Source organism: Trachemys scripta, chromosome 7 (genome assembly GCF_013100865.1).
Source record: "Trachemys scripta elegans isolate TJP31775 chromosome 7, CAS_Tse_1.0, whole genome shotgun sequence".
Classification (NCBI taxonomy): domain Eukaryota; kingdom Metazoa; phylum Chordata; order Testudines; family Emydidae; genus Trachemys; species Trachemys scripta.
Window position 1 is genome coordinate 86251656 of NC_048304.1, and position 24677 is coordinate 86276332.

Consider the following 24677-nt stretch of genomic DNA (forward strand, 5'->3'; position numbering starts at 1 on the left):
GTTGTAGGGTAAAAGCTTGAAAATGCTAAGCAAGGGCACCCTAAAAGCCCCAAAACCACAAGACAAAAAAGAACAAAGCTTTTTTACTTTGATGGGTGTTTTTTTTTAAAAAAAGTCTCATTTTAAAGCCAATTTTGTTATATTTGAGTTGAGTTGGGATTTTTTAATATGCGAGGCTGACAAAATTGCATTAGTGTAGGAATCTGTGCTCACAAAACCTGATGCAGGACTGAGGCCTAGATAGGGTGACCAGACAGCAAGTGTGAAAAATCAGTACAGGGGGGTTGGGGGCAATAGGAGCCTATATAAGAAAAAGACCCAAAAATCAGGATTGTCCCTATAAAATCAGGACATATGGTCACCCTAGGCCTCGATTATATGCTACAAAGAAGCAGTGGCAAAACAATAATGGGGTGGCGGGGACATGGCAGACAAGAAACAATGGGTTGTGGGCACAGTAACAAGATTACAGAATAAGGCCCGGCTCCCGCAAGATGCAGCGTGTGGAATGACAGCAGTGCGTGGCTGGCTACCCCCATGACATGGTTTGTTGCCTGGGAGCCATTGGCCTGAATCCTACGATGACACCCCCACCAGCGTCAGACGCCTTAGGCCTTAGTCCCGCACACACTGACAAAGGCGGGGAGCCGCCGGCCTACTCCCGCACGCAGCTCCGTGGGGCCCGAGCAGGAGCTTGAGTTTGTTGGTTTTGCAGGGAAGCGAAGCGCCCCTCCCACGTGTTGCTTTTGAAGCCTCGCCGTGACGCTCCGGGCCGGCCTGCTGGCGGCACTGCAGCCGCTGCACGCGGCACTCACCTGCGTCGGCAGGGGCTGCAGAGCGGGGCAGGGCCTAGGGTGACGGCCCCGTAAGCCCCGGGAGAGGGGCAGCGGCCCTGCCCGTGGGGCCGGCGGGCGAGCGGCTCACCGGCACTTAACGGAGACAGGCACCAACCTACCCCCGGGCGCTGCGGTCCCGGGGCGGGCCGGCCTCTTCCTACCACACACCGGCCTCGCTCAAACTCAAAGCCCCACCCGCTGCTCCAGGCCGGGGGCCCCGCCCGCCAGAGGCCCGCAGCGTTGCAGGGGGCGGGGCCGTGCGTGCTCGCGCCCGCCCCGCATGTAGCGCGCCCGCGCGCACTCAGGCCACCTTCGCCACGCCAAGCCGGCCGGGCACCAGGTGAGGCTGCGGGGTGAGGGCGGCTGGAGCGAGGGGGCGACCTGGGCCTGGTCTTAGCCCTCTCATCACCGGGGCGCCGTCGGGTAGGGAGGGGTAGGTGGCAGTTTTATGGGGGGAGCGTTACCCCACCCGACAGTAGCTAGTTGCTGCTCAGCGCATGCGTTGTGTTGCTGTAGCTGATCCTGCGCGTGCGCAGTAGCTAGCCATTTAGAAACTGCTGCCGCCGATGTTCTTCCGGCATGGGCGGGGTGAGCTCGCCTGGGATCCCCTCAGCACGCGCCCGCTCCATCACCAGGGGCGTTGGGGGTGATGCCCCACCTCCCCCCCCCCCCTTGTTCCGCCGGGCCCGGGGCAGTCTCCCTGGCAACCAGCCAGTTCCACGGCCGCCGCGGGGAGAGCTAGGCTAGGCCCAGCCCCGGTACTGGGACCCGCCCCCGCTTCTACCGCGCCCAAGGAGCCCACCCCGTGTCTTTGGGCTCTCAGCCCCGCCCCGCCCAAGCGGTGCTGGTTGATGGAGGGACGCCTCAACCCAGCAGTGGTTGGGCGGAGGCAGATGACCCACAGAAATGCTGGCGGGTGAAGGATGTACAGACACCTGGGCCGAGAGAAAATGAGAAACATCCACTCAGCCATGATGTGGAGGGAAAAGAGACACCAAGCACTGCGCGGGGCTGCCAAATGTCCACAGTCTCTGGCAATCCCTACACACACTACCTTCATCTCCTGGGTGGTTTCCTGCTTTCCTATTGACCTTCCCTCTTCCACTAATTCACTGACATCATAATCTTCCCACTATGAGAGAGTCCATTAATGTGCAGTGAGGGATGTCTCTGCACTAGGGATGTCGGACTCTCTCTAGGAAGAGGAGTTGAGGAAGAGGTATGAGTTAGGGGCAGTGCCACCCTCAATCCTCTGTCAAGCTCCCACTGATGTCGAGGAGTTTTATGCAAACATTAAACATAGCACAATATAGATGTAACATTTTAGACAGTAATGTTACCTTGCATTTTCTTTCACCTTGAAGGAGGGTATTTGCCCCAAAACTAGCACCATGGTTGCTGCATCTCCGTTTTTTACCCCCCTGTCATCTCTTCTCTGTTTTTCGGGGAAGAGAGAGAACATAATATAACCCAATAGTGTTCATCTTGGGTTCTGTAGCTGTGCTTCTATTGTTCCCATAGTGTAGACATCACCAAAGGAAAATGTAAAGGATGGATGAGAAATTATAGTGGGTAATAAAAACAAAAAATACTTCAGTGTCTAAATGGAAAGAGATAAAGGTCAAATGCCCTATCAAAATATATTTAAGCAGTTCTGTTATGCTGAAAGAATAAGGAAGGTGAGTGTTAAAGGCAGAGTGGGTGGTGTATATGTGAGGAGTTAAAGTGATCAGATGGCAGACTGCTAAATGGCCAGAAGGATTCCCAACCATTATGATTGTCAAATGCAATTTAAAAACAAAAAGATAAAACACAAAAAGCAAATTTAGGAGCAAAGTGCAGCACAGGAGTCAAGACCCTTTTGAAGACCATAGCATTTCTTCACACAGAGTGATGTGAGGAGGGTGCAGTCTTGTGGCTCTCTAGAACGTTTTGTGGGTTTTTTGCACAACTGGGGAGTGAGACTTTCTCTTCATGTTTGTGGATGGTGGAAAAAAGTATCTGCAGAAGGTGAATCAAGTTTAATGTTCTGTACTGAATTAGTTATGCATACTCTGTTCCTACTCATATTTCCATTTTGCCAAGGCATTTGAGCATTATTTTCTTTTTATTTTGTGTGCCACCAAGTGGTAAAATTGTGAACTGCATTTTGTACTAAAATATATGTAAGAAATCTGCTGTAGTTTCAACATAGCCACAATATGGCCCTCAAATATCAGTTCTTCCTAGGGTGCAGAGCTCCACTTAGAAAATAATATTTACTTTTTCAGTGAAAAAAGATAGCTAATAAAGGCCAGTAGTTCTCAGCCATGCAGTTATTTGTTTTATAATACCATGGTCTAGAATCTTAGCCACTGAACGTGCTCCCCGTGGACCTTACTTGTGATATATAACGCCCTGCAATCAGACAACCAATGATGCCAAGTATTGTGGTGGACTTGAGATGTGGAAGACTAAGATAGGAATCACCAAACAGATTTTCACCGATGAATGTGAGTCAGTTTGTACCCAGGTCTCTGAAGGCAAAAAGATGTGCTGAGTTAGCAAAAATTAGTTGGAGAAGGAAAAGGTAACATTTTCTCTGTTGTCTTTAGGTTAAAGGGAGAAATGGCAGCCTCCTCTTCATCCTCTTCAGCTGGCGGAGTCAGTGGAAGCTCTGTAACTGGATCTGGATTCAGTGTCTCGGAACTTGCCCCACCACGGAAAGCCCTCTTTACATACCCCAAAGGAGCTGGAGAAATGTTAGAAGGTGATTGCTCTGTTTCACATTTTGCTGTCAATAAACTATTGTTCATACAGCTTACAGAATATATAAAAAGTTAGGATTCTTAATGTCATTTTAGGCACAAAGCAGCCAAAGGATTTAATTGTAAAGGGAAGGAGATCTGGGTAGGTGGATACTAAGTCTATCTCTGCTTTCTGTATATCCCTGCCACCATGTTCTTTCCTTCATTCCTAAAATTATGATAAATTATCTACCCCTATTTATCTCAAACTTTAAAAGGGCATAGGATTGTTTTTCCTTCCTATGTTCAAAAAAATTATCTAAACAGTCTGATTTTTAGACCCATAAAAACAAAAATCTTAGACTTCACAGGAAGCATTGCAGCAGTTGGGACAGGAAAGACTGCATCTGACGAAGTGAGAGCATGACTATGTCAGCTTCTTATTGCTAACTACTTCTTTGGTGTCATAACTGAAAATTACTATAGAGATGACTGATGGGGTTATATTATTCTTTGGCAAATCCTCTTCTATTTAGGTTCATAAGGTCAGATTCATGGCTGTGCCAGCGCAGAAACAGAAGGCAAGGCAGCTTGTGCCTCCAATACGCAGGGACCAAGATGGCCTATTTACGCCGCAGCATAGACTAGGGTAGCACTGAGGGCTAACTTGCACCCCTGCTCCAGTGGGCCATGCAGTTGTGAAGGTGTTTCCACCATCCTGTGCCTTTCCGGGCCCTGTGCCCATGCAGGGGGAAGAGGACTTGCAGAGGTGGCACAAAGTTGGCAGAGCCATGCAGAGGTGGCATACAGGACCTCTGTGATGGTGGGGCAAATGTGTGCCATATGGCCATTTTGCATCAGCTTACCTTATGCAACAGGGCTGTAGCACAAAGATGGATCTGGCCTATGGGACTCTTTTCAGATTGCTGAATAATGGGCAAATTCATCCCTGCTGTTACTAGTCAGTGGAGTTAGAGCAGGGATGAACTTGGCCTTACGTTTCATTTGAGTATCTGAAATGCCATTGCATTTGTCTAAAATCTAATCATAATTTAGATCTAATCATCTAATCTCCAGTTAGATATGAGTGTGCCTTATGATATATGCAGGTTAGAAAACTGCTTCCATTTTCCTAGTGTTGGGCATTTGACCGGTTCAAAAATAATTGGTCAGTTAACCGGTCAAATATTTTAAGGCACTAATTTATTAGAGCAATAACAAAAAAAGAGTAAGATTTTATGCTCTCCTATAGGCCTAGCCTTAGATAAATACATATGCCTAATTACAAAAAAGTTACTTACCTGAGTTATTTTAACTCAGAAAAATGCAAAACACAATTAAAGTTCTAAAAAAATGAATAATTACTATTACCTTTTTAGCAATATTATGTTAACATTTAAATGTGAACATTATTCAAGACTGAACAGTTACAAAAGAAAAGAAAAATAAAATTAAGCAGAAATAAACATATAGCAACTATAAAAGAAAAAAAGTCATTTATAAATGCACCTATGCTAGATAGGCAACAGGTCAACGCTTCAAGCAGCTTAATGGCTAAGAATCTATTCTCTTTGTGTTGAGTGAGGCAGTTCAGTGACTGTGAATCTTCCTTTCCCTCCCCACTCCCTTATGAGTTAATTTCTGTATGTTTGTCTAGTCAGTTTAGATTGTAAACTAATGGGGCAGGGACTGTGTCTTTTAACCTGCTTAATGTCCTTTGTAAGCTGCAATGTAAATTAATGGCCTAGTATACAAATAAATATATACATACAATGTTTATTTTAAAGATTCGAGCCAACCAGAATGCTCAACTTTCAATTAGTTCACCTTCCCCAACAATGATGAAGATATTTAAGTAGACTTGCTAACAGATGGCACCATGATGCAATCCAAAAGATAGGCCACCGCCTATATCAGAGTATTCTTGCTGGAATATTTTACAGTATTTGACAATGGTAAATAATTTGTGATGTGCTCAGATGAAAGGTTAATGTTCATTATGTTTTAATACATAAAACTGCTCAATTGTGCAGCCCTCCACTTGCCCTGTTGTTTTTTCTATTTGCCTTCTGCCTTTTTCTCCTTACTTTTTAGCTGTAAGATGGAGGAGTGCAAGGGCAGGCAAAAGGATCCTTCAGTTGATTATGGGAAACACAACATGCCTGTAAATTGAAACTCATAGTTTTTAGTTCTATAGCGCTGGGGTTTTTGTATAGCACAGTGTGTTATGTTCATTAGAATACATGGGTCTCTTCCTGTTCCCATTTAAGTCACTAATATTGTCAGTTATGGCGCTGGTGTAATCTGCTCTTTCAGTGTAGTTCGAAGGAGCAGTGGCTTGGGTGATCTAAGCATCAGCATCACCTAAACTCTGTGGAACTACCGGTTAAAATCCAAACAGGGTCAACTCTGGCTTTTGTTTCTCTGAGGTAAATAAACAGATTCCATGCAGTTTACTTGAGGGAGAGGATGGTCTGTGAGATCTGTCTGCTGTTATTGCACACCATGTAAGAATAGGGGTCATGACTGTGTAAGCCCCGGTGTTTGCCTCAATATCATGGCCAGAATTTCCCCTCCCTTTGCTGTTGTGCAGTGAGCTGTGTGTCCGTTACAGTCCTCTCTACCTTGGAAGTGACTGCGTTTCAGTGGAGCTGTATGTATAATTGTGAATGAAAGGGACTAGATAAATTTAAATCATCACCTAATACTACTTAGGTTAGTTGATGTGCTGGGTACTGATAGCGCTGTAGTAATTACAAATTATGCCATATCACTAATTAAGGTTTTTAGACATTAGTCTGTATGCCAGACTTGAAATAATTCTGACTAAAGACTTGTTCACAGAACTTAATGAGCCCTCAAAATAAATTAAAATTATGAAATACTTCAAGTTACTGACTTGATGGGTGACTCTGCTTCAGAAGGTCCAGCTAGCAAAATAGAATTTTTGGTATGTAGGCTTAAAGGACCTAGGAAGGCTGGTAATATCAGTGTTTCATTTGAAAGACATGGTGAGATGCATATGTATTAAAGTAAAACAATGAACATTAATATCCTTTTAGTTGAGCATATCGCTAATACAGAAGAGGGCATTTTAATTGCAAAGGAGGCTTGGAAGGTGAGCCAGTATGACAATGGTATTCTGATAATGGTGAACAGTAGATCAGCCTCTGATTCATCCCTTTAAAATAGAACTGGATCCTGGGATGGGATTTTCCAGGACTGGTGGCAAGGTTCTCATACTTAAAAAGCCCCAACCTTCGAAATTTTCTCCCCTTGTTTAGTTTAGGAGCCTTTTAGGATGTGAGGCAAGGTACATTTATTTGATATAGCTTTTGGTCGATCTGTTCCTGATAACATGGTGACTAATCTATTTTAAGTGGCAGCAGCAGTTTAATGCTATCCTCATTACAGGATGCTTCATTTAATTTAGGCTTTTAATTTCTTAGATAACATCCCACATGTTCTTTCTTCAAATGGATACAGTTGTTAGTGTGCTGGCTGCATACTGTGGTGGCCTTTTTTCAAAGAAAGCAGTTAAAATATTCATAAACGTCACCCAATTGTACATCTTTTTCAGGTTTTAGAATTTTTTAAAATAATGTACCCTTGGGTTCTCTAAGGGATTTTGGACTTACCAGTAGTACTATCAAGAGCAGATTTAAATAATGTTATTTGTCATATGTTATTGACAATGTATTGCAGACTCCCTTATTTCTAAGATGCTTGTAAGATACATGAGTAATTTTAACCTGCATGGGGTTATAATTATTTTTGTGGAAATTACAAGGTATAGAGGGAAGTTAATATATTTGATTATTTAAACTCTGTGTGAGCCAGGGATTGCCAGAAGATTAGCTAACTTCTACTTAGCTTGCTTCCAGTTTAATATTTGCTAAAATCAATTGAAAAAGGAATGATGTAATGTTTATGGATTTGTAGCATTTCTGTAAGTACAGCCTAGTTGCTTAAGTGATAGGCTCTGTACAAATGATTAAAAATAAATAAAAGATGTAATGCAGAATAATCACATTCTGCCATATCAGATAAATCAGGTGAAGGCTAAGGATTGCATATACATTAGCCTATGTTTGGTTTCTATTCAGTGTATTGGAAATTCACTTTCCTTAGGCCCTGTTGTTCAGCCTTTATTCAGGCAAAATTCCCAATAGTGACAGAGGGCAAGGCTTAAAAACTCCACTCATCTTCTGTTGAGCAGAGTGAAAGATACTGTCAGGGCCGGCCTTTGGAGTGGTTCGGTCTCGGGAGGGATTTGGGTCTGGTTCAGTTCAGGGGGTTCAGTTTGGTCTGAGGAGGGATGTGTGTCTGGTCCGATCTGGAGGGTTGACCTGGTCTTTTGGGGACACAGCTGGTCCTGATTCTAGTCTCTGTGCCTTTCTGCCTGGGGGAAAGGACTAGCAAAACTAGTATGAATAATGACACTAAATAAAATATATTTTTTTTTCATATTTTTTATTTTTAAAATGTTTTAAATAGTTTTTAAATTTGCCCCAATTTCATATAAAAATTTAATTCAAGCCCTGGTAGTTCATATGAGAAATGTGAAGGATGAGATAGTGTGATGGTTCCCTTTTAGTAGGAGCAGCACATGGCTGGTGTTTTGGCCAGCTTCGGCTTTTGTTAGCTGTCTTTACCCACACGCGCACACTCACACACACAGTCTTCCTCATATAGTACGTGTACACACACACACACTCTCTCTCTCGCTCTTGCTCTCCCTCGTGCTCTCTCTCTCTCTCTCGCTCTCTCTCCCCCCCCCTCCCTCCAGGTCCCTTTCCTCACCTGGGCTGTGTGTGAGGTATCAGGAGCTGCTGCTCTAGTGCCCTCTCCTTATGCAGCCCAGGTGGGGAAAATGGCCTGGATGCAGGGAGCCCTGATGTTGCTCCTCACTCCCCCCCTCACAGCCCCCTTGGGGTGTGCGGGGCAGAGGAGCAGCAGTCCGGGGGTGGGGGAGTGAGCAGCAATGCCAGCTGCTTTGTGCATCCAGGTCAGTTTCCCCACATGGGTGCAGGAGTTAGGAGTGAAGGGGTGCAGGGATTAGGAGTGTAAGAGGGGGAGCAGGCCTTTGGGGAAAAGGGAGGGAGGAGAGCCTGGGGAGGCTATGGGAGCCAGGGGCACCAAAATGCAAATTTGCCGGCCCTGGATACTGTACTACCACTAACCCTGCAATTTAAAAGAATAAGATAGTGTATTCATCTTGCTATTAATATACTTAGCACAGTTCCTATAATTCTGTTAGACTTTCTTCTTTCGTTGTTTCACTCCCCTGTCCCTATCATGGATCTTTGTGTTGTCTTCAGTGTCCATTTCTTCATTTCTTTGTCTCTTTTCACCATATTGTGTTTTCTCTCTCTTCCCCTATATTGTTGGTCTTCTCTCCAAGCTCTCTCGTTATGCTTATTCAATCAAGCTTTCCGGCCTGCTCCCCTTATGTCCACTCACTTCTATCCAATCACACACAAAGCTAGAAAAGTTTTTATCAGACACCTAGTAAACGGAACTAAACCACTAGCCAAAGACTGATATGAAAGATATGGGGCCCTACTGTCTAGGGGCAAGGCCCAGGTAAGAAGCCAACTTCTCTCCACTACTGCTGCTCAGACAGTGGAGGATCCTGGGACTTCTAAAATGGTGCTGCCCCTATACTTTGATTAAATCTTTAGTATCATCCAGTAGCTTGGAGGTGTCTAATAAATTGGATCCTTTCCTTTCCCCCCTCCACCGCTGGTTGCTGGAAGGGAGGAGCATTTTATTTCTGTTCCACCCGAGTGACCTGGATGCTATGGAAGTGGATGGACCTTTACCAGCCTATTCTTCCCCGATCTGCTGCAGTGGGGTGCTACACTACTCTATGCCAGTGTTCTTAATGACCGGTCCGTGGACTAGTGCCGGTCCCTGAGATCTACCTGACGTGGTTTAGGAAGGCAGTAAGCCAGTCCCTGGTATCAAAAAGGTTGAGAAACACTGCTCTATGCCACCTTAGGTTGGTTTTTAGTTCTTACTCACTGCATTGATCTATCGCCTGTCTCTGCTGTTGCCCAGTTTCTCAGGCAACAGCAGAGTGAAAATGAACTGCCAATCTGTTTTACTGCCGCCCACTGGGTTCTGAATAGCTGTAATGAGGCCGAAAAGACTTAGTTTTCATTGTGCTGCAGCTTGACAAAGCTTCATGCAGTGGCAGAGGCACTTGAGTCATCTGCAGACAAGTCATCTGCAGATAAGACATCTGGCTTTCTGCTGTCCCAGGGCAAGTGGATTTTTCAGGCCATGGGAAAGGGAGTTTTGCATGAAACGAGAAGGAGGAAAATAGGATTTCTGAATATTAAGTGACATGCAAAATTGAAGACTATTATTAAGCTTTATTAGAGATTTTGCTAGAAATCTGCATATGGCCACTTCTGACTCTTCTCCTTGTGGGATGAACTGAAAGAAATAAAATGAAGGTCACACCCAGAATTATGTATTTGATAGGTATGATACCTTTGAAAGTATCTCCTATCATGTTCACTCAACTAAATAAGTTAGTTAAAATTAACTGTAGACTGTGTCTGATGATGTAGACAATCCCTCATCAATATTTAAGAACCAGGGTAAAATGCTTTTTCCTAACATCTTTATTATTAGCTCCCATTGTCAGAAGAGACTCTTCTAGAATTATTACATACTTATTAGGTTGAGGACTAAGTTCAACCTGGCTTTTCCATCTGGTAATGTATAGGTTACTTCCTGTTTGGAGCATCTCCATCTTTTTAAGGGGAATCAGATTTAACATTAGTTTATTGTAAAGAGTTTGCTAAATGTGATATGGAAAGTTCCAGCCTGTTCATGTCCTCGAGAATCTAGATTTAGGAGACCTCAGTACAGACAATTCTGTGATAATACAAGTATTACAGGTTGCAATAAGGTTTCTGCTATTTGTGGTGTCACATTCTGGGATTTCTTCAGTGAACCATGAAGTACCAAGTAGGCCTGGGGAAGGGGGAATAATTGCAAAAGGTTAGTGAAAGCTGACTTCTGAGCTGAATGCCTCCCACAGCCTGGCTAGTAGGGATATTTCAGCATGGAAATCTGTACTTAACTTGTCAGATTTAGTTAGCAGCTCATTTTTAAAACTGGTACTGAAGTACTACGTTACATGCAATAAGACATGACAAGATAGTGAAGGACATGAATATATTGATATATTTTAATGCTTGGCCATCTTAGTTGATGCACAAGAACATAGCCTAGCAGAAGAAAGATGTCTTTTCTTTGGAGGCCTCTGTCCTTTGGCTTTAAAGTTTGTTTAGCAAAGAATGTGTATAAATGTCTTAACTGTATTATTTATCCTAATAGCCACACATATTAGCGCTCAGTCTGTATAAGAGCTTCTCTCTTCGTGCTAATCAAGAGCTGGAGTGATCCATAGAATTGTAACTCCTTTGCCCTTAGTTTTTTAGAATATTTTGCACACACAAAATGGAATTATTTTAAATGGGTTGTGTATAGAATAATAAATGTTGGAAGTATCACTTAACCTTATAGTGGATTACAATTCCATGGTTATCTATTGTTCCATATATTCAGTAATCTGTCTGTGGCATCAGATGTACTCTTTTCTACCTCAGAACTTCAAGATAATTAGATTTTATCATCCTTAAGGAAGTGGCTATGTATTATAGCCCTTTCAGTTGCTGAACAAAACATTTTAAAGTGGTGGAAACTGGAAGCCCTGCCTACAGGTGCAGAATCAGTTAATGTAAGAATAAACCATGATGTTGATAGAGCAAGGCTTACATACAAATGAGGCAATAACTATTGTTTTCTCTGAGAAGACCTTTTATATTAGGTAATAATGCACAGTCAGGGGTTGAGAAAAGGTGGTACTAAAGAGTTTAAGACACTCCTATGAGTTGTTGTGTACTCTAAACTCTAGTTGACAGCAGTGGGGCTCTGTACTTTGCAGGATCAGGCCCAGGTTTTTTCCTCCAATGTAGGTATCCCTTTTATGATTTATTGAGTCTATATTTGCATTTAGCAAATATAATATGGTCTATATGTAATGGATAGGCTGATGGACCATAGCTTGCTTTAAGGTTTGTTTTTTTTTTTTTTAAGTACAGATTGCGTTAAGTACTACGTACGTCTCTCTAGAGCATGGTCTCCTTTCATTGTGCTTTCTATATGACAAAAGTGCACATGACTGGCTGAGATGTGGCACCCTGTAGTGCTAATATGAATTATCAGCTAAAGAGAGAGACAGCGGCCTCTTCCCTTTTCATTCAGGCAGGGATTGTGGAGTGAAATGCCTTCCACAAACCATTTGTGCGAAACATTTGTTTTTATATTGCACTGCCCTCACCCAAGGAGTAATTCACAATTATGAACACGTGTCAGTCACCCTACAACTTCCCAAAAAGCCATTCACAGCTGAGTTTCTACAGTGTCTTCAATTATCATTCTCCTACCATTTTTCAGGACACTGTCTGGCACAGACAGTGCTTGGTCCTGTAATTGCGTTGCAGAACATTTAAATCTAAATTGAAATCGCAGCGCTTCTGTTACACTTTCAATAAACCAATGTAGTTTTGTTTTAAGGGTGAAATTTGTTGTCATTTTGTATTTGGACAGGCAAATTGTCATTTGTCATACAAAGGCTACTCAACTAATTTTTAGCTATATTTTCAGAAATATCGGGAAAACTTGAGCTTTATGGAGCACCTTTCAAACTATATCTGCAAAGACTTCCTAAAGATGAGTTAGATCTTAAGACCCATGACTGCGTGGGCAAATGCAACAACTTTTATGAACTCAGCAATAGTTCTCAGGCGGTAGATTATTCAAGTTTGTTTTATTAAGGAAAAGATTGTTGGCACAGAGACCAAGATTTTCTTTTAATCAAAATGCCATAGTACCTTTCATATCCATCTCGACAGCAACCATCAGAAGCAGGCAAAAGGGGTACCGTGATATCAAACAGTGCAGCAGCACACCCACTCTATGCTCCATTTCCGTGCCAGCACTGGGTATAAGTCAAAGCCCTGGCGTGGGACTTCAACCCACGGCTTCCTAGCCAAGAGTGCTGCACATTACCAGAATAGGACAAAGTGTCTAAAGTAGGTGAGCAGAGGAAAAGCATATTCTGAACATAAAAATTATAGAAAGCTTCTCAGTCATAGAACTTAGGAAAGATTAAATCACTCTCTCTTCCGTTTACAGATGGCTCCGAAAGATTCCTTTGTGAATCCGTTTTCAGCTATCAGGTTGCCTCTACATTAAAGCAAGTGAAACATGGTAAGCACTCAAGTGTTGTATGTTTTGTGAGCATGTGTATAAATTTACTAAGGAAGCTGCAGGAGGATATAGCAAAGGCCAACATACTGTGCCGTGAACCACAAAAAGCAGAATGGCTATTTAAATTAACTTCCTGAATTAGCACTAAGTGAGGCTATTGTTAGGTCCTTTTTCAAACATGATGCAAATAGTGAATTAAATTCACACAATGTGGGGGTGGGAGCAGAGACTTTCTAACCTCATTTTTCCATTGCTCTGTGCTGTACTGTATATACACAAGTGGTGAGGTCTGAACAGTGGGAACCTTACAAATTCTAATCTTGGCTGTAATAGAGACTCACTTAAGCATGTCTACCCTGCAGTTAAACACCTGTGCTGGCCTGTGTCAGCTGAATCAGGTTTGCAGGGCTTGGGCTGAGGGGCTGTAAAATTGTGGTGTAAATATTCAGGCTCGGGCTGGAGCCCAAGCTCTGGGACCCCCTGAGTGGGGAGGTCCCAGTCTCCAGCCGAAGCATTTAAACTGCAATGCCTTTCCCCATACCAGGCTCCCCTGATTTCTCCCCCCTGCCAACGGTTGTGTGTGTTCCTTAATCCCCATATCAGGGACTTTCTGTGTACCTCCATACTCCCCATTATTATTGTTGTGGGAAATAAGTCATTCACAATGTCAACATGTTAAAGTCTATTGGGAGCATGATCAGAGATGAAATGGGATACTATTATGCTGGATGCTATTAATGGGTTCCATCTAGCAATTGTTTGATCTATAGAAGAGGTACTAGAATCTGTGGTTGTGCTAATCAGATGGTAGGGTCTCCAGGTGTCCCCTCATTTCTCCCCTAGATCAGTAGGGTTCTGGCCATTGATGCCTAGAATATTCTCTGGAATTGATCGGCTGCAAGGTTCAAACGTTATGTTATATACATACAGAGAAATACCACTGAGTTGCGTTTAAGGCCTCCAGTTATTTATGCTAAAGAAAATAGCCCCACATTGTTTTCAGCTTCTTACGCTAAGAAGTTTGTGTTTCCCTCTTGTGGTCTTTGATCCACATTAGTGCCTCAGTATGTTCAGGGAGCTGCAGATACATCTCCTGTCCCACACTGGACATATATTTTTTAGTCCTTGAAGAAGGTTAATGAAGTCTGTTCTCTTGTATGATCTGAAAGTCTTTGCTTCTATAGGGAAAATATCAATACTTTTTTTTTTTTTTTTTTTTTTTAATGTTCAGACTAGTCTGACACAGTGGAGCAAAACTGTTTTCCAATGCCTGGATTATTAGGGAAGGACATCCCTGCTGCAAAGGATAATATATCTAATTAAAATATTTAAGTGAAATGTTATTGCAAACGTTTATCTTTGGACTTCTTGTAGATCAACAAGTTGCTCGGATGGAAAAACTAGCTGGTTTAGTGGAAGAACTGGAAGCAGATGAGTGGAGGTACAAGCCCATAGAGCAGCTGCTGGGGTTCACGCCATCCTCAGGCTGAAAGCTTTGGGATCACTGCTGTTGAAAGACAACACAAATATACAACACTCAGGATTGATTTTTAAATATGCTGCCATTTATCAGTGTGTTCCCAGCTGCATCATGTTTTTTAAATCCACACCAGGTGGCTCTGTAATAGTATCCAGTAAGTTGCAACCACCAAACTGTAAATCCTTTTAGTCTTCTGCAGGGTAGACATTTGGTAATAATTCAGCAGGGCCTGGTTTCTTTACCTTATGAAATACAATAAGTTTTAAAGGTTTGGAGAATAACCTGTTTGTTTAAAGGGGAAGGGAAGCTTATTTTAAAAAAAACAATCATTTATATTCACAATGGAGTGTACGTGCCTGAACTGGCCAGGTAATATCAATCATTCAGGACCTGGATACCTTTGCTGTTTTGAGTCCAAATCCTGGAGGGCAAAAGCACAAGGCACTGAATGGAAAGAAGATTCTTTTTGAAGATGAATGTGATAAACGGTGCAGGGTCAACTGAAGGGGAAAATGTTAACCAATTTCTATATTTAGATCTCCTTGTTTTTGCTGAGTCTTTTCTCTCTGCTGGCATGTTTCTTTTTTGACTGTACACAGAATATTAGGAGAAGGGAACTGTGGTTTAATGCAGAGGCAGTGACTCAAGACACTGAAATCTGCTCTCACTTTACCATAATGTATAAAACTGTTCTATGGCCAATAAATTTCAAGAGTTTGAAGTCTGTTTCTTTAACTTTTCTAAGGCTTGGGGACATGAGGAAATGAAATCAATTGTTTTGTGGACAAGATGGGATGTTATGGAGCAACAGAGGCAGCTCCATAGTTATAATGCCAATCTACCTCCAAACTTAAACCCAATTTAAAAAAAAAAAAAAATCGCCCAAAAGAAACCAAGTCCCCCTTGCCTTACTCTGGCCATCCTTTTAAAATGGGCCAAAAAAAATCAAAAATGCAAAGCAATATTACTAGCTTATAAAATTCCATCTCCTAGTCAAAGAATCCATTTCTAATATAGTGTAACAGTAATATACAATATTACTCAGTTACGTGCTACACACTATAGTTAATACACACAGTTTCTACATACTCAGAAAACCTACATCATGTCATGTGCTGATACATTTTTCTGGGGGAAATGTAAGTACTAAGATATTATATTCATAATCTGTTTGATATGAAATGTATCATATGTATCTGAATCTCACAACACCCCTGGAAAGAAGGATAGTAATATCTGTCACAGTTCAAGGCAACTGCACCTGTATCCTCCTCTATGGGACAGGAAGGGCACCCACTCTCAAACTTCCAGCTCCCCTGGCCATCATCTCTCAAGGCCTGCTTGCTTGCTTTCTCTTCAGAGACTGATAGAGTAATTGTCAACAAGTTACCATACAGTAATTCCTATACAAGCCCATTTTATTCTTAAAATAAAAGCACTACAGCGTAAACATATTAAAACAATAAAAGAACCTACACACATGCGAATAAGCTTATGAGAGATCCCTTCAATATGGGCTCCAGCAGGTGAGTCCTTCAAACCCCTCGCAAAGGGGTCAGAAGTTCATAGCAACCTCACCTCTGAACTAGCACCTAGCCTTATGAGCCATAGTAGGTTAAGTCTTCCCAACTATTCCCTAAGGACTGGGGTCTTCTGTGGACCAGTGGTCCTGTCCGTTTGCTGGATCAGGAAGAAGGTCCTGAGCTTGTTTAAAACCAGGCTATTTATCCAAAAATACTCTCTCTCTGTGTTGGTCCCTAGATAATCCAGTTTAAACTAGTCTATGTGAGCCTCTCCAGGAAGGTAGCTTCAAAGGGCTGGTAACCAGAGGAATATTAACATACCCCAAGTTACATACAATCTCCCAATAACACAAACAATTGCATTTTAATACGATGGTTCCCAAAGGCATTGATCTTAATTCAGTAATGATTATCTTAATTCCATAAGGTTTGTCCAGGATATTGCAGAGTAATTTTATATCCTGTCACAGTACCATCTCCATTTTACAGATGGGGAACTGAGGCACAGAGAAATCAAGCCTAAGCTCCACATGGAAGCCTGTGGCAGATCAGAGATCTGAACCCAGGTGTCCCAAATCCTAAGCTGACACACTAATCACTGGACCATTTTTCCTCAGCACATCACACCACCAGAACTTACAAAACTCTGACATAAGTGTACGGTAACCTGAGTCTATTGCTTTTGAAATATGTATTACACCAGTGGTAGGCAACCTATGGCACACATGCCAAAGGTGGCACGCGAGTTGATTTTCAGTGGCAATCACACTGCCAGGGTCCCGGCCACCTGTCCGGGGGGCTCTACATTTTCATTTAATTTTAAATGAAGCTTCTTAAACATTTTAAAAACCTTATTTACTTTACATACAACAATAGTTTAGTTATATATTATAGACTTATAGAAAGAGACCTAAAAATGTTTAAATGTATGACTGGCATGCAAAACCTTAAATTAGAGTGAATAAATGAAGACTCGGCACACCACTTCTGAAAGGTTGCTGACCCCGTATTACACTTTGATTCAACACTATAAAAAATTATCCTATTCACCTACCAACATTTCCATTACAAAACAAAAACGAGTGCAAACTGATAATGACAGATGAAGTATTAAATTATGCCATCAAATCTCTGGCTGCAACCTAATGCTGATTGGATTCAATCCCTAATTCTAAACCTACAAGCTCCCATTGGATTCAATCCCTAATCCTAAACCTACAAGCTCCCAGCACCACTCCTTTGTCTATCTAATTACTACCTATCTAACATGTACATTGCCTGTTTCAAACAGTGTTTGTTGTGCTTTGTGTTATGTTTGCAATTTAATTTTAAGTTGGTAGTTGGCTCTTAAATGAGGGTATATAGTCTAATATTTGGTCTTAAAACATTCATTATTAAGCCTCACAACAAACCTACAAGGTAACTATTATCCCTGTTTTACAGATAAGTAAGATGAGGCACAAAGGGGTTAAGGCCAACATTTTCAGAAATGGTCACTCAGTGCTTCCTTTGTGGGTGGCAAACTGGAGACACCTTGTGCCTGATCATCAAATATGTTGAATGCCAGCAGCTCCTATTGACTCCAGTAAGAGTTGTGGGCGGGGGGGTTGCCTTTCTAAAAATCAGGTCCAAGGCATTTCAAGTTGGGCACCCAAAATCTGTGGTTGCTTTTAAAAACTTTAGCCTAAGTGACTAGCCCAAAGTTGCACAGCAACTCAGCATCAATTAGAAATAGAACCTAGGAATCCTGAATCTCAGTTGCCTCTTATAACCATAAGACTTCACCCCACTCTTTCTATAAGGAAGAGAAGATTTGTTTGTTTAAGTCATATGCAAGTGATATTCAAACCAATGCTGACAGTCTTGTTACTGCAACCAGCAAAACAAGAAGGAAACAAATCAAGCTCTGTATTATACATGGGTTGTTTGTATGTGTGTATTATACCAAAATAGACATGTCTTTCTGTGCTGTTGAGAGGAAGTGAAAAGTTCACGTTGTACTGTATTACAAATGGAACAACATGTTTTTTCTTCCAGTGAACACTTTATATAAAACAGCAAATACTGTAGGCTTCTTGAAAATAAAAATATGGAAATAGAAAATATTATTTTATCTACTCTAAATGCAGCTTATTCTTTATAGATTTAAACCCCCCAAGTTGCTTTTTTGTGGGGTATGGTTCTACAGGGCACTTGCCTTTGTGGAATCTAATGCAGGCGGATGTAAGGGTGGCAGCTGTGGATATAATTAACTAGCTCATTTAGACTGCTTTACCTCTGTCCCACACAAACTTGGAGTTCTCTCATATTTATCATTGAAAAAAATGACCATCACACATACTGAATCAGGAAACTGGTCAAGAAACTAATCCGCATATTACAGTGATCACTCTGTGCTATTTTACATCTTGTGTGAACTGCGGAACACAACATTATGAAGGGGTGGGGAAAAGGCTGTGAAGTGCAGTAGAAAGTTTGCATGGGGAGAAAAAAACCTCAAATGTCCTTGTTCAGAGATGTTCTTGGGGTTTCCTGTGGGTGCTACAAGAACATTTTGTACTGACTCAAGCTAAATATTTCTGTACTTCTCTTTCACCTAGGTCCTAGTGCCTGGATACCAAAACTAAATGATTGAACCCCAGATCCATAGCCACACACCAAAAGAATGAAAAAATGCAGGGTCTGAGAAGTTCTTATATAAATTCAAGAAAATATTCTAACAAATATTCTCAGTCAAAGCTCAAACTAGGCTGATATGTGCCAGTGTGGAATGTCTGCACTTTTCTCTGTCTTGCTGCCCCACTCCATCTGCACATACACTGAAACTAATACAATTTCTGAAATGCTGGCAGTAGACCACTATGCTGATTTACAGCATATAATCACAGTATTTTCCTAGTGGTTAGCCCCAGTGAAGAGAAGAGACAGCTTATTTCAGACAGCCAACCGTATTACTCCTTCAGCTCAAGTGGCAGGGGCTTGTGCTTGTGTTGCTGAGGGTACCAGGTTTAGTCCCTGCTGATAACCCTGCACGAACATGCCCCATGATTTAATACTGCAGCATTCTAGAAATAGGAAATGTTATAAATGTCGCCTTGCCCTTAATACTTGGAAAGGAAAGGCTCTGTCTGTATGATAAATACAATCAGATCTAGGAGGGACCTGATTATAGTATGGTCATTCCCCCAACACAGTAAAAGTACAGTTCTGTTATGTAAAGTAGATGGGCCCTAATCATATCCATGAAGTGTGCTAATGCCTTAGATAGTCCTTTACAGAGTCTACACTAATGAGCAGAACCATGCTAGTCCTCCAACGTGATTGGATTTGTAGTGTAGATGAGGGTTTAGAGCATTCAGTATGGAAGGAGTAAGAACAGGGTGAGGAAGAGAAGGAACAAAGAACAGGAGGTGGGGGAAAAGGAGGTGAAATAGAGGACTGTGAATACTGAGGTGGTAGAGGGGGGGAAATATACAATAAGAAGGGGAAGAGTACAACAGAACCTATGGGGAGAGAGGAAAGCTCAAAAATTTGAGCAGGAACAGTGCCAACACAGAAGGAAGGGGGAAGGCAAGCCTATACAGATAAGCCTGCTTCTCAGAGAGGCAGATACTTTCCAGATGGATTTCATCTCTAATAAAAGGGGAACAAATCCACCCAAATGAATCTGGGGACAAAAAGGCATAGATGAATAGACAAATAAGTGCTTTAATTCATGGGTGGCCTGCCCAGGAGATCTCCTGACAGTTCTGCACTTCCATCCAGCAAACCCATATTCTTGCTCCTAAAACAGGGAAGGTGGGGGGAGAACGCCAAAGACAGCACTGGGGTGAAGAAGAGGTTGTGCTATACACTGAGTGACTTCAGGCAATTCCTTTTAGTCTGATCAAAGAGTAGCATTAGTGGTCTCCAAAGAGAGGCACCTTCATTTGTTTGGAAGGATGGTTGCTACAATCCAGGGCCTTAGCAATGGGAATTGGTTTGAAAGGGCAGGAGAAGATGTGTTCCTTCTAACACAGCACTCTAAGCAAGAACAAGGCGGACATTCCAGGGAAGTAAGCAACTGGCCTTATGTAGTACAGTACTAACGAAGAGCATTATAATTACACTCTATCTCAGTCACTGAAACAGAACAAGGGAGGAGATGGAGAAAGGTGCTGGACTACAAGTTAGACAACTTTCAGTTAAATCCCTGTTAACTGATAAGAGTCATGCCACTATCTACAGAGGGATCTATACAGATTGCAAAATTCTGCAAATACTAACTTAAGCAATGGGCAAAGGGAATACAGAGTGAGAGATGTCCATATCTCTGATTATTTTTACATCAGACCAATTTTACAAGGCTCTCTATTAACTGTGGACAATAACCCCTCGATGACAGAAAAGCTATATGAACCACAATCTAACTGTCGCTAGGGGAGAAGTGGAGAAAAGTCAATGCAGCAAGTATCACCTCTGTCCACACTTTCAACACATACTCTTTAGCCCCTTTCCTAAGTCACAAAGATCTTACTGCACTGAATATTTGTAACAGGTAACTTGCCAATTGCTTAAATTCCAGAAGACAGCTGTCTTCACCTTCAAGATTTGACCTTTGTGGTCAAAAGTTTCCATCCTGTATTTTTTTTTCCCCATAATCACAAACTATTGCTATATTTCTCTTTGCTGTTTCAGCATCAACAGAGTAAAAGATTCAGGTACAGAAATGATGCATGTAGGAAAATAACTGAGTCTTGTTGCTTTATTTCACTCACTTTGCTGACACTAGTTTATACTCCAAACACAGGAGGGTCAAACAAACAAAAGAGACCAGCTCCAATAAGCATAGTAAAAGGCATATTCTTGCTTCTCTGATGGGAGCATGGAAGCCAGCGCTGCAGCCTCTGAACAAAGTTTGGGGTACAGACAGCAGTGGCAGCAGCAGCTCTATAAACTCCCTCTCAGCTGCAGTCCCATCAAGGGCTGAACCTCCTGGCTGCTTAAAGGCCCAATTATGTTTCTATTTAAGTCAATGGGAGTTTCTCTGTTGACTTCAATGGGAGCAGGATCAAGCCCCTCATTTGTTCGTTACTTGCAGCAGCTCTGGAACTGGTTGTACTAAAGGCAGAGGATTCGTCTGTGAGGAAGAACTTCTTCTGCACACACTGCCTGCTGGTTGGGGTAACAGCAGGGTCTCAGAGTTTAAGGCCATAAGGGACCATCGTGATCATCTAGTCTGACCGGCACATCGCAGGCCATAGAACCTCACCCACCTATGCCAGTAAAAGATCCATAACCTCTGGCTGAGTTACTTAAGTCCTCAAAGCTTGATTGAAAGACTTCAAGTTACAGAGAATCCACCATTTACACTACTTCAAATGAGCACATGACCTGTGCCCCACGCTGCAGAGGAAGGTGAAAACCACTCAGGGGATCTGCCAATCTGACCCAGGGGGGAAATTCCTTCCCACCCCCAAATATGGCAATCAGTTAGATCAGCAGTTCCCAAACTGTGAGCTGTGACCTCAAAAGGGGTCGTGCCATCAGCAGATGGTTTGCAGCAATCCCTAACACGCAGAGGATTTCATTTTATTCCGCACAGCGTGGCCTCGCATGTACGATGTGCACGAGGTCATGATGCATGGAAGACACCAAATGTCATCCTGCACACAGCATGACCTCACACACAATATACGTACGCGCTCACACTGTGCGAGGCTTCGGCTTTGGCCCTGGGTGGTGGGGCTCAGGCTTTGGTTTCGACACAATGGGGGCTCAACCCATAGTTTGAGAACCGCTGGCCTATTGTGAGGCCTGGTTAAAAAAAATCCTCAGAAACTCCATGAGGCACTACCTCACATGTATGGTGTCTGCGAGGTCATGCTGTGCAGAGGATGCCATTTTGCTCTTCAAAATGGTGACCTCCGTATTGTCTGGGGTCCTGGCAGGAAACACTTTATTAAAATGGGGTTGTGCCAGCAAGAAGTTTGGGAACCTCTGAGTTAAACCCAAAGTATGTCAGTGAGACTCACCGGCCAAACACCTGGGAAAGGATTAACTGTAGTAACTCACAGCCCTCCCCATCTAGTGTCCCATGTCTGGCTGCTGGAGATATTTGCTACTAGCAGTCAGAGATGGGCCACATGTGAATCTCATCATACCACTCCTCCATAAATTTATCAAGTCTTGAAACCAGCTAGGTTTTTTGCCCCACACTGCTCCCCTTGAAAGGATGTTCCAGAACTTCACTCATCCGATGGTTAGAAACCTTAATGCTCATCAGCTATAAACTGCTCTGTTGAGTCCCAAACTTCCTCACTACTCAAGCATTATGTGTGTTAGTCTCCAGGATCCTGCTGTACACAGGGCCAGATTAATATCATTTTTGACCTCCCCTCCCCAATCCCCAAATAAGCAACTGAAATACTTCAGAATCAGAGGCAGATGGGACTAATAACCATCTGTGCTACAACACAGAGAAGCTACACATAGAGAGGCTTGTGAAGTCTTGGTTCTCAGAACATGACAGGGTCATGCACAAGGGTTTTATGTGGTCAGCCAATCTGTGAATAATTATCCTCTTTTTTTAATGAAACCACTACAAGAAGGATCAGGGAACCTTCCCCAGACTAATTTTTTAAAAATAAAATCCAGTTCAAATTGTGAGTTTGGAATCAACTCTTCTGCTGCCTGAGGAAGGACAGCACTACCAGTCAAACAAACTAGCATTCAATGTATTTGCTGGAATGTTTGTATACCTTGTTCCTTAAAATACAGTTGACCAAATCCTTCTTTGTTATACCCAGGCAGCTGTTTGGGTGTAACAAATAATGGAAGAATCGGGCCCAAGGAGATTTTTTAAAGGAGAGAAGCCTGAAATTCCACACACTGAGGTTGGGGCACACACCAAGCCCAAATGCAAGAATCTGAGCAGCCCCATCATCAAAATGTACTGCTTAAAGGGACCTCAAGAGGTCAGCTAGGCTAGTCCAGCCCCCTGCGCTGAGGCAGGACCAAGTACACCTAGACCATCCCTGACAGACATTTGTTTCATCTGTTCTTAAAAATCTCTGAAGGGAATTCCACAAACACCCTTGGAAGTCTATTCCAGTGCTTAACTATCCTTATATCAGATTTCCCCCCCTAATATCTAATCTAAATCTCCCTTGCTGCATCTTAAGTCCATTACTTCTTATCCTGCCTTCAAGTGGTCATGGAGAACAATTGATCATCGTCCTCTTTATAACAGCCATTAACATATTTGAAGACTGTTATCAGGTCCCCCCTCAGTGTTCTTTTGTCAAGACTAAACATGAACAGTATTTTTTTAAGCCTTTCCTCATAGGTTATTTGTTATTCTCCTCTGGACTCTCTCCATTTTGTCCATATCTTTCTTAAAGTGTGGCATCCAGAACTTATGCAGTGCTCTAGCAGAGGCCTCACCAGTGCTTAGTAAAGTGGACAATTACCTCCTGTGTTTAATATATAACACTCCTGTTAATACATCCCAGAATGATATTAGCCTTTTTTTGCAACTGCATCACATTGTTGAGTCATTCAGTTTGTGATCCACTATAAACCCACATCCTTTTCAGCACTGCTACTGTCTAGACAGTTATTCCACATTTTGTAGATGGGGATTTGATCTTTTCCTTCCTGACTGAAGTACTGTGCTCTTGTTTTTATTTAATTTCATCTTTTTGATTTCAGACCAATTTTCCAATTTGTCAAGATCATTTTAAATTCTGTCTTCCCAAATGCTTGCCATGCTTCTCCGCTTGTGTCATCTGCAAATTTTATAAGAATACTCTCCACTCCATTATCCAAGTCATTAGTGAAAATAGTGACTAGTACTGGACCCAGGACTGACCCTGTGGGACCCCACTAGATACAGCCCCCAGTTTGACAGCAAACCATTAATAACTATTCTCTGAGTACGGTCTTTCAACCGGTGTTGCACCCACCTTATAGCAATTTCATTCAGGCCACCTTTCCATACTTTGTTTATGAGAATATGATGTGTGTGTCAAAAGCCTTACTACAATCAAGATACATTATGTCTACTGCTCCCCCACCACCACCACCCACTAGGCCAGTAACCCTGTCTAAAAAAGGAAATTAGGTTGGTTTGGCATGATTTGTTCTTGACAAATCCATGTTTCCTATTACTTACCACCCTATTATTCTCTAGGTTCTCACACACTGATTGCTTAATACTGTAATCTGTTCCAGTATCTTGCCAGGTATCCAAGTTAGGCTGACTGGTCTATAATTCCCCAGGTCCTGTTTGTTCTCCTTTTTTAAAGATAGGTATTTTGTTTGCCCTTCTCTAGTCCTCTGGGACCTCACATGTCCTCCATGAATTCTCAAAGATAACTACTAAAGGTTCCAAGATTACTTCAGCACCCTAAGGGGCATTTCATTAGGCCCTCCTGACTTCACTATATCTAATTTATCTAAATATTCTTTAACCTGTTCTTTCCTATTTTGGTTTGCAATCCTTCCCCCTTGTTATTAATTGTGTTAAGTATCTGGTCACCATTAATCTTTTTAGTGAAGACTGAAGCAAAATAGGTATTAAACACCTCAGCCTTCTCAATGTCATAAGTCATTAAGCTCTCCTTTCCCACTAAGTAGAGGGCCTGCACTTTCCTTCACCTTTTTCCTCCTAATGGGTTACCGAACTTCTTATTTCCTTTTATGTCCCTTGGTAGGTACAACTCATTTTGTGCCTCAGTCTTTTGTGCATTAGCCTTTGTCCCTACAAGCTTGTGCTATTCTTCTGTACTCCTCCTCAGCAACTGGTCCAAGTTTCTGCTTTTTTCTAGAATTACTT

The 24677-nt window shown here is 42.3% G+C and overlaps 2 protein-coding genes across 7 annotated transcripts in view; one reads left to right on the top strand and one right to left on the bottom strand.

The window, feature by feature from the left end:
- Nucleotides 1-1090, bottom strand: part of ASCC1 (activating signal cointegrator 1 complex subunit 1) — a 57810-nt gene extending 56720 nt beyond the window's left edge. For 2 of the 5 annotated variants that reach the window (XM_034776938.1, XM_034776937.1), the window contains exon 1: nt 816-1013. The gene's annotated coding sequence lies outside the window, so the exon portion shown is untranslated. Of the gene's footprint in view, nt 1-815 lie in introns of all 5 variants that reach the window. The other 3 variants (XM_034776941.1, XM_034776939.1, XM_034776940.1) reach the window with 3 other exon arrangements.
- On the top strand, nt 1050-15214 carry ANAPC16 (anaphase promoting complex subunit 16). 2 transcript variants are annotated; one of them, XM_034776943.1, is made up of 4 exons: nt 1050-1176; nt 3431-3585; nt 12782-12856; nt 14231-15214. In XM_034776943.1, exons 2-4 carry the CDS (start codon nt 3444-3446, stop codon nt 14344-14346), a joined length of 333 nt encoding a protein of 110 aa, XP_034632834.1. In that variant the 5' UTR covers nt 1050-1176; nt 3431-3443; the 3' UTR covers nt 14347-15214. The 2 variants fall into 2 exon arrangements, with proteins under 2 accessions (XP_034632834.1, XP_034632833.1); XM_034776942.1 differs by lacking the exon at nt 1050-1176 and adding an exon at nt 3187-3328.
- The last annotated feature ends 9463 nt before the right edge of the window (nt 15215-24677 follow it).

Bases quoted from the DNA above. Each gene is read 5' to 3' on its own strand.
- ANAPC16 (XM_034776942.1), top strand. The intron at 3,586-12,781 runs GTGATTGCTCTG...TTCCGTTTACAG, and splicing joins AGCTGGAGAAATGTTAGAAG to ATGGCTCCGAAAGATTCCTT. The intron at 12,857-14,230 runs GTAAGCACTCAA...GACTTCTTGTAG, and splicing joins ATTAAAGCAAGTGAAACATG to ATCAACAAGTTGCTCGGATG.